Below are 10000 nucleotides of genomic sequence, written 5' to 3' on the forward strand. Positions count from 1 at the left end.
ACCACCACCATCACCACCATCATCACCATCACCACCACCATCACCACCATCACCACCATCACCATCATCACCACCATCACCATCACCACCATCATCACCACCACCATCACCACCATCATCACCACCACTACCATCACCACCACCATCATCACCACCACTACCATCACCACCACACTGATTTCCATCCAGCAGTGGATCGACCAAGAAACAGATATGAACGCGATGAGACTTGGGGTTGGCGAATTTATTGATCACAATGTAATCCCACATTTCCAGGACAGAAGGAATCCCCCGTTACAAATATAATACCACATTTCCATGGCATAAGGAACCCCCGTTACAAATGTAATCCCGCATTTACAGGACATAAGAATCTCCGTTACACATGTAATCCCACATTTACAGGACAGAAGGAATCCCCGTTACAAATGTAACCCCGCATTTACATGGCATAAGGAATCTTCGTTACAAATGTAATCCCGCATTTACATGACATAAGGAATCTCCGTTACACATGTAATCCCACGTTTCCAGGACAGAAGGAATCCCCCGTTACAAATATAATACCACATTTCCATGGCATAAGGAACCCCCGTTACAAATGTAATCCCGCATTTACAGGACATAAGAATCTCCGTTACACATGTAATCCCACATTTACAGGACAGAAGGAATCCCCGTTACAAATGTAACCCCGCATTTACATGGCATAAGGAATCTCCGTTACAAATGTAATCCCGCATTTACATGACATAAGGAATCTCCGTTACACATGTAATCCCACGTTTCCAGGACAGAAGGAATCCCCGTTAAAAACGTAATCCCGCATTTACAGGACAAAACGAATTACCGTTACAAATGTAATCCCGCATTTACAGGACATAAGGGATCTCCGTTACAAATGTAATTCCGCATTTACAGGGCATATGGAATCTCCGTTACAAATGTAATCCCGCATTTACAGGGCATAAGGAATCCCCGTTACACATGTAATCCCGCAGTTACATGACATAAGGAATCTCCGTTGCAAATGTAATCCCGCATTTACAAGACATAAGGAATCCCCATTACAAATGTAATCCGTGTTGTTTCTAATCCGGATTACACAAGTATAACTCAAACGAGGTTCATGGGTTTGTGTGTTGTGAGTCTGTGAGTCTCTGTGTGGTGAGTCTATGGGTCTCTGTGTGGTGAGTCTGTGGGTCTCTGTGTGGTGAGTCTGTGGGTCTCTGTGTGGTGAGTCTGTGGGTCTCTGTGTGGTGAGTCTGTGGGTCTCTGTGTGGTGAGTCTGTGGGTCTCTGTGTGTTGAGTCTGTGGGTCTCTGTGTGGTGAGTCTATGGGTCTCTGCGTGATGAGTCTATGGGTCTCTTTGTGATGAGTCTATGGGTCTCTGTGTGGTGAGTCTATGGGTCTCTGTGTGGTGAGTCTGTGGGTCTCTGTGTGGTGAGTCTGTGGGTCTCTATGAGTGAGTCTATGGGTCTCTGTGTGGTGAGTCTGTGGGTCTCTGTGTGGTGAGTCTGTGGGTCTCTGTGTGGTGAGTCTATGGGTCTCTGTGTGGCGAGTCTATGGATCTCTGTGTGATGAGTCTGTGGGTCTCTGTGTGGTGAGTCTATGGGTCTCTGTGTGGTGAGTCTATGGGTCTCTGTGTGATTAGTCTATGGGTCTCTGTGTGATGAGTTTATGGGTCTCTGTGTGGTGAGTCTATGGGTCTCTGTGTGATGAGTCTATGGGTCTCTGTGTGGGTCTATGGGTCTCTGTGTGGTGAGTCTATGGGTCTCTATGTGGCGAGTATATGGGTCTCTGTGTGATGAGTCTATGGGTCTCTGTGTGATGAGTTTATGGGTCTCTGAGTGGGTCTATGGGTCTCTGTGTGGTGAGTCTATGGGTCTCTGTGTGGAGGGTCTATGGGTCTCTGTGTGGTGAGTCTATGGGTCTCTGTGTGGAGAGTCTATGGGTCTCTGTGTGATGAGTCTATGGGTCTCTGTGTGGTGAGTCTGTGGGTCTCTGTGTGATGAGTCTATGGGTCTCTGTGTGGGTCTATGGGTCTCTGTGTGGTGAGTCTATGTGTCTCTGTGTGAGTCTATGGGTCTCTGTGTGGCGAGTATATGGGTCTCTGTGTGATGAGTCTGTGGGTCTCTGTGTGATGAGTTTATGGGTCTCTGTGTGATGAGTTTATGGGTCTCTGTGTGGCGAGTCTATGGGTCTCTGTGTGATGAGTTTATGGGTCTCTGTGTGGCGAGTCTATGGGTCTCTGTGTGGCGAGTGTATGGGTCTCTGTGTGGCGAGTCTATGGGTCTCTGTGTGGTGAGTCTGTGGGTGTCTGTGTGGTGAGTCTATGGGTCTTTGTGTGAGTCTGTGGGTCTCTGTGTGGTGAGTCTGTGGGTCTCTGTGTGATAAGATTATGGGTCTCTGTGTGGGTCTATGGGTCTCTGTGTGGTGAGTCTATGGGTCTCTTTGTGGAGAGTCTATGGGTCTCTGTGTGGTGAGTCTACGGGTCTCTGTGTGGTGACTCTATGGGTCTCTGTGTGGTGAGTCTGTGGGTCTCTGTGTGATGAGTCTATAGGTCTCTGTGTGGAGAGTCTATGGGTCTCTGTGTGGTGAGTCTATGGGTCTCTGTGTGGAGAGTCTATGGGTCTCTGTGTGGTGAGTCTATGGGTCTCTGTGTGGTGAGTCTATGGGTCTCTGTGTGGTGAGTCTATGGGTCTCCGTGTGGTAAGTCTATGGGTCTCTGTGTGGCGAGTGTATGGATCTCTGTGTGATGAGTCTATGGGTCTCTGTGTGATGAGTCTGAGGGTCTCTGAGTGGGTCTATGGGTCTCTGTTTGGTGAGTCTACGGGTCTCTGTGTGGTGAGTCTATGGGTCTCTGTGTGGTGAGTCTGTGGGTCTCTGTGTGATGAGTCTATGGGTCTCTGTGTGGAGAGTCTATGGGTCTCTGTGTGGTGGGTCTATGGGTTTCTGTGTGGTGAGTCTATGGGTCTCTGTGTGATGAGTTTATGGGTCTCTGTGTGGGTCTATGGGTCTCTGTGTGGTGAGTCTGTGGGTCTCTGTGTGGTGAGTATATGGGTCTCTGTGTGATTAGTCCATGGGTCTCTGTGTGATGAGTCTATGGGTCTCTGTGTGGAGAGTCTATGGGTCTCTGTGTGATGAGCCTGTGGGTCTCTGTGTGGCGAGTGTATGGGTCGCTGTGTGATGAGTCTGTGGGTCTCTGTGTGGTGAGTCTATGGGTCTGTGTGATGAGTCTGTGGGTCTCTGTGTGGTGAGTCTATGAGTCTCTGTGTGGTGAGTCTATGGGTCTCTGTGTGGTGAGTCTGTGGGTCTGTGTGTGGTGAGTCTGTGGGTCTCCGTGTGCTGAGTCTGTGGGTCTCTGTATGGTGAGTCTGTGGGTCTCTGTGTGGAGAGTCTATGGGTCTGTGTGATGAGTCTGTGGGTCTCTGTGTGGTGAGTCTATGAGTCTCTGTGTGGTGAGTCTATGGGTCTCTGTGTGGTGAGTCTATGGGTCTCTGTGTGATGAGTTTATGGGTCTCTGTGTGGGTCTATGGGTCTCTGTGTGGTGAGTCTGTGGGTCTCTGTGTGTTGAGTATATGGGTCTATGTGTGATTAGTCTATGGGTCTCTGTGTGGAGAGTCTATGGGTCTCTGTGTGATGAGCCTGTGGGTCTCTGTGTGGCGAGTGTATGGGTCGCTGTGTGATGAGTCTATGGGTCTCTGTGTGGTGAGTCTATGGGTCTGTGTGATGAGTCTGTGGGTCTCTGTGTGGTGAGTCTATGAGTCTCTGTGTGGTGCGTCTGTGGGTCTCTGTGTGCTGAGTCTGTGGGTCTCTGTATGGTGAGTCTGTGGGTCTCTGTGTGGAGAGTCTATGGGTCTCTGTGTGATGAGTCTATGGGTCTCTATGTAGTGAGTCTATGAGTCTCTGTGTGGTGAGTCTATGGGTCTCTGTGTGTTGAGTCTATGGGTCTCTGTGTGGTTAGTCTGTGGGTCTCTGTGTGGTGCGTCTGTGGGTCTCTGTGTGGTGAGTCTGTGGGTCTCTGTGTGATGAGTCTATAGGTCTCTGTGTGGAGAGTCTATGGGTCTCTGTGTGGTGAGTCTATGGGTCTCTGTGTGGAGAGTCTATGGGTCTCTGTGTGATGAGTCTATGGGTCTTTGTGTGGGTCTATGGGTCTCCGTGTGGTAAGTCTATGGGTCTCTGTGTGGCGAGTGTATGGATCTCTGTGTGATGAGTCTATGGGTCTCTGTGTGATGAGTCTGAGGGTCTCTGAGTGGGTCTATGGGTCTCTGTTTGGTGAGTCTACGGGTCTCTGTGTGGTGAGTCTATGGGTCTCTGTGTGGTGAGTCTGTGGGTCTCTGTGTGATGAGTCTATGGGTCTCTGTGTGGAGAGTCTATGGGTCTCTGTGTGGTGGGTCTATGGGTTTCTGTGTGGTGAGTCTATGGGTCTCTGTGTGATGAGTTTATGGGTCTCTGTGTGGGTCTATGGGTCTCTGTGTGGTGAGTCTGTGGGTCTCTGTGTGGTGAGTATATGGGTCTCTGTGTGATTAGTCCATGGGTCTCTGTGTGATGAGTCTATGGGTCTCTGTGTGGAGAGTCTATGGGTCTCTGTGTGATGAGCCTGTGGGTCTCTGTGTGGCGAGTGTATGGGTCGCTGTGTGATGAGTCTGTGGGTCTCTGTGTGGTGAGTCTATGGGTCTGTGTGATGAGTCTGTGGGTCTCTGTGTGGTGAGTCTATGAGTCTCTGTGTGGTGAGTCTATGGGTCTCTGTGTGGTGAGTCTGTGGGTCTGTGTGTGGTGAGTCTGTGGGTCTCCGTGTGCTGAGTCTGTGGGTCTCTGTATGGTGAGTCTGTGGGTCTCTGTGTGGAGAGTCTATGGGTCTGTGTGATGAGTCTGTGGGTCTCTGTGTGGTGAGTCTATGAGTCTCTGTGTGGTGAGTCTATGGGTCTCTGTGTGGTGAGTCTATGGGTCTCTGTGTGATGAGTTTATGGGTCTCTGTGTGGGTCTATGGGTCTCTGTGTGGTGAGTCTGTGGGTCTCTGTGTGTTGAGTATATGGGTCTATGTGTGATTAGTCTATGGGTCTCTGTGTGGAGAGTCTATGGGTCTCTGTGTGATGAGCCTGTGGGTCTCTGTGTGGCGAGTGTATGGGTCGCTGTGTGATGAGTCTATGGGTCTCTGTGTGGTGAGTCTATGGGTCTGTGTGATGAGTCTGTGGGTCTCTGTGTGGTGAGTCTATGAGTCTCTGTGTGGTGCGTCTGTGGGTCTCTGTGTGCTGAGTCTGTGGGTCTCTGTATGGTGAGTCTGTGGGTCTCTGTGTGGAGAGTCTATGGGTCTCTGTGTGATGAGTCTATGGGTCTCTATGTAGTGAGTCTATGAGTCTCTGTGTGGTGAGTCTATGGGTCTCTGTGTGTTGAGTCTATGGGTCTCTGTGTGGTTAGTCTGTGGGTCTCTGTGTGGTGCGTCTGTGGGTCTCTGTGTGCTGAGTCTGTGGGTCTCTGTATGGTGAGTCTGTGGGTCTCTGTGTGGAGAGTCTATGGGTCTCTGTGTGATGAGTCTGTGGGTCTCTATGTAGTGAGTCTATGAGTCTCTGTGTGGTGAGTCTGTGGGTCTCTGTGTGGTGAGTATATGGGTCTCTGTGTGATTAGTCTATGGGTCTCTGTGTGATGAGTCTATGGGTCTCTGTGTGGAGAGTCTATGGGTCTCTGTGTGATGAGCCTGTGGGTCTCTGTGTGGCGAGTCTGTGGGTCTCTGTGTGGTGAGTCTATGGGTCTCTGTGTGGAGAGTCTATGGGTCTCTGTGTGGTGAGTCTATGGGTCTCTGTGTGGAGAGTCTATGGGTCTCTGTGTGATGAGCCTGTGGGTCTCTGTGTGGCGAGTGTATGGGTCTCTGTGTGATGAGTCTGTGGGTCTCTATGTGGTGAGTCTATGAGTCTCTATACATATCTATGAGTCTCTATGCATCTCTATGGGTCTCTATGCATCTCTATGGGTCTCTATGCATCTCTATGGGTCTCTATGCATCTCTATGGGTCTCTATGCGTCTCTATGCATCTCTATGGGTCTCTATGCGTCTCTATGGGTCTCTATGGGTCTCTATGCATCTCTATGGGTCTCTATGCATCTCTATGGGTCTCTATGCATCTCTATGGGTCTCTATGCATCTCTATGAGTCTCTATGCATCTCTATGGGTCTCTATGCATCTCTATGAGTCTCTATGCATCTCTATGGGTCTCTATGTATCTCTACGAGTCTCTATGCATCTCTATGAGTCTCTATGCATCTCTACGAGTCTCTATGCATCTCTATGAGTCTCTATGCATCTCTATGAGTCCCTATGCATCTCTACGAGTCTCTATGCATCTCTATGCGTCTCTATGAGTCTCTATGCATCTCTATGAGTCTCTATGCATCTCTACGAGTCTCTATGCATCTCTACGAGTCTCTATGCATCTCTATGCATCTCTTTGCATCTCTATGGGTCTCTATGCATCTCTATGGGTCTCTATGCATCTCTACGAGTCTCTATGCATCTCTATGGGTCTCTATGCATCTCTATGGGTCTCTATGTATCTCTACGAGTCTCTATGCATCTCTATGAGTCTCTATGCATCTCTACGAGTCTCTATGCATCTCTATGCATCTCTATGCATCTCTATGGGTCTCTATGCATCTCTATGGGTCTCTATGCATCTCTACGAGTCTCTATGCATCTCTATGGGTCTCTATGCATCTTTATGGGTCTCTATGTATCTCTACGAGTCTCTATGCATCTCTACGAGTCTCTATGTATCTCTATGGGTCTCTATGTATCTCTATGAGTCTCTATGCATCTCTATGAGTCTCTATGCATCTCTACGAGTCTCTATGCATCTCTATGCGTCTCTATGAGTCTCTATGCATCTCTATGAGTCTCTATGCATCTCTATGAGTCTCTATGCATCTCTACGAGTCTCTATGCATCTCTACGAGTCTCTATGCATCTCTATGCGTCTCTTTGCATCTCTATGGGTCTCTATGCATCTCTATGGATCTCTATGCATCTCTACGAGTCTCTATGCATCTCTATGCGTCTCTATGCATCTCTATGGGTCTCTATGCATCTCTATGGGTCTCTATGCATCTCTACGAGTCTCTATGCATCTCTACGAGTCTCTATGCATCTCTATGCGTCTCTTTGCATCTCTATGGGTCTCTATGCATCTCTATGGATCTCTATGCATCTCTACGAGTCTCTACGCATCTCTATGCGTCTCTATGCATCTCTATGGGTCTCTATGCATCTCTATGGGTCTCTATGCATCTCTACGAGTCTCTATGCATCTCTACGGGTCTCTATGCATCTCTATGGGTCTCTATGCATCTCTATGGGTCTCTATCCATCTCTACGAGTCTCTATGTATCTCTATGAGTCTCTATGCATCTCTATGGGTCTCTATGCATCTCTACGAGTCTCTATGCATCTCTATGGGTCTCTATGCATCTCTATGGGTCTCTATGCATCTCTATGGGTCTCTATGCATCTCTACGAGTCTCTATGCATCTCTATGGGTCTCTATGCATCTCTACGAGTCTCTATGCATCTCTACGAGTCTCTATGTATCTCTATGAGTCTCTATGCATCTCTATGGGTCTCTATGCATCTCTACGAGTCTCTATGCATCTCTATGGGTCTCTATGCATCTCTATGGGTCTCTATGCATCTCTATGGATCTCTATGCATCTCTACGAGTCTCTATGCATCTCTATGCGTCTCTATGCATCTCTATGGGTCTCTATGCATCTCTATGGGTCTCTATGCATCTCTACGAGTCTCTATGCATCTCTATGGGTCTCTATGCATCTCTATGGGTCTCTATGCATCTCTATGGGTCTCTATCCATCTCTACGAGTCTCTATGTATCTCTATGAGTCTCTATGCATCTCTATGGGTCTCTATGCATCTCTACGAGTCTCTATGCATCTCTATGGGTCTCTATGCATCTCTATGGGTCTCTATGCATCTCTATGGGTCTCTATGCATCTCTACGAGTCTCTATGCATCTCTATGGGTCTCTATGCATCTCTACGAGTCTCTATGCATCTCTATGGGTCTCTATGCATCTCTATGCATCTCTATGGGTCTCTATGCATCTCTATGGGTCTCTATGCATCTCTATGGGTCTCTATGCATCTCTATGGGTCTCTATGCATCTCTATGGGTCTCTATGCATCTCTATGCATCTCTATGGGTCTCTATGCATCTCTATGGGTCTCTATGCATCTCTATGGGTCTCTTCCTCACTGCTGCTGCTACCGCTGCTGCTGCTGCTGCTGTCTGTATCGACACCGTACATACACAAAGTTCTCAGCGACGATCCTACTAGCGACGATCCTACTAGCGACGATCCTACTAGCGACGATCCTACTAGCGACGATCCTACTAGCGACGATCCTACTAGCGACGATCCTACTAGCGACGATCCTACTAGCGACGATCCTACAAGCGACGATCCTACCTGTGACGATCCTACCGGCGACGATCCTACCTGTGACGATCCTACTAGCGACGATCCTACCTGTGACGATCCTACAAGTGACGATCCTACTGGTGACGATCCTACTAGCGACGATCCTACCGGTGACGATCCTACCAGCGACGATCCTACTGACACCGATGCTACCGGTGACGATCCTACTGACACCGATGCTACCGGCGACGATCCTACTGACACCGATCCTACCGGCGACGATCCTACTGACACCGATCCTACCGGTGACGATCCTACTGACACCGATCCTACCGGCGACGATCCTACCGGCGACGATCCTACTGACACCGATCCTACCGGCGACGATCCTACTGACACCGATCCTACCGACACCGATCCTACTGACACCGATCCTACCGGCGACGATCCTACCGGCGACCACATCACCGGAGCGGCGGCCCGTGGCTCGCCGTCCTCCAGGCCCACGTCAATGTCCCCCCGAGCCTGGGCCCACGCGGGAGGCCCCGCCGGCGGCTCGGCCGAGTCACCGGCCGCCCGGCGCCTCGGCATGCCGGCGATGATGACCCCCGGTGACCTCGGCATGCCGGCGATGATGACCCCCGGTGACCTCGGCATGCCGGCGACGGTGACGACCCCCGGCGAGGCCACGAGGCGCAGCGTCCGCGTGGACAGCGGCAGCGCCGGTGAGCGAGCGGTGGGCGGAGTCCGGAGCGCCGGCAAGCACCGCGCACCGTGCCGCTGGTCGTCACGGCGGCGGCAGCGGCGGCGCTGGTGATGGTTCTCAAATCGGCGGAGCGTCACCGCCTCCGCCGCCTCCGCCGCCTCCGCCTCCACCGCCTCCACCGCCTCCACCGCCTCCGCCGCCTCCACCGCCTCCACCGCCTCCACCGCCTCCACCGCCTCCACCGCCTCCGCCTCCACCGCCTCCGCCGCCTCCTCCTCCTCCTCCTCGTCCACTTGGCCCGCCGGGGTGCCCGGAGCTTCGCCGGCGGTGGCGGTGGTTACAGCGGCGGTGGTTACGGTGGGGGTGGAGCTGGTGGCGGTGGTACCGGCGGTGGTACCGGTGGTGGTTACGGCGGTGGTACTGGTGGTGGTTATGGCGGCGATGGAACCAGCGGTGGTGGTACCAGTGGTGGTACCAGCGGTGGTGGTACTGGTGGTGGTGGTACCAGCGGTGGTGGTACTGGTGGTGGTACCAACGGTGGTTACGGTGGTACCAGCGGTGGTACCAGCGGCAGTGGTACCAGCGGTGGTGGTACTGGTGGTGGTACCAGCGGTGGTGGTGGTACCAGCGGGGGTGGTACTGGTGGTGGTACCAGCGGTGGTGGTACTGGTGGTGGTGGTACCAGCGTCGGTGCTGTTGGCTGCCTCCCGGCGCAGGATCTCCAGCAGGAGGAGATTGTTCTGCTCCTTCCAGGCGCGGAACTTCTCCACGGAGAAGATAGCGGCCGTGGAGGCGGTGGAGGCCGTGGAGGCAGTGGTGGCGGTGGAGGCGGTGGAGGCGGTGGAGGCGGTGGAGGCGGTGGAG

At 51.5% G+C, this 10000-nt stretch overlaps 1 protein-coding gene across 1 annotated transcript in view; it reads right to left on the reverse strand.

Moving 5' to 3' along the window:
- Nucleotides 1–10000, reverse strand: part of LOC116938267 (uncharacterized) — a 41459-nt gene that overhangs the window by 12057 nt on the left and 19402 nt on the right. The window contains exon 8 of the mRNA XM_076054539.1: nucleotides 8884–10000. This exon is cut by the window's right edge and continues 74 nt beyond it. Within this exon, the coding sequence (XP_075910654.1) occupies nucleotides 8884–10000 (1117 nt within the window). The remainder of the gene's footprint in view (nucleotides 1–8883) is intronic.

The sequence above is a fragment of the Petromyzon marinus genome, chromosome 66, assembly GCF_048934315.1.
Source record: "Petromyzon marinus isolate PM22_M1 ecotype Great Lakes invasive population chromosome 66, UKy_Petmar_22M1.pri1.0, whole genome shotgun sequence".
Taxonomy (NCBI): domain Eukaryota; kingdom Metazoa; phylum Chordata; class Hyperoartia; order Petromyzontiformes; family Petromyzontidae; genus Petromyzon; species Petromyzon marinus.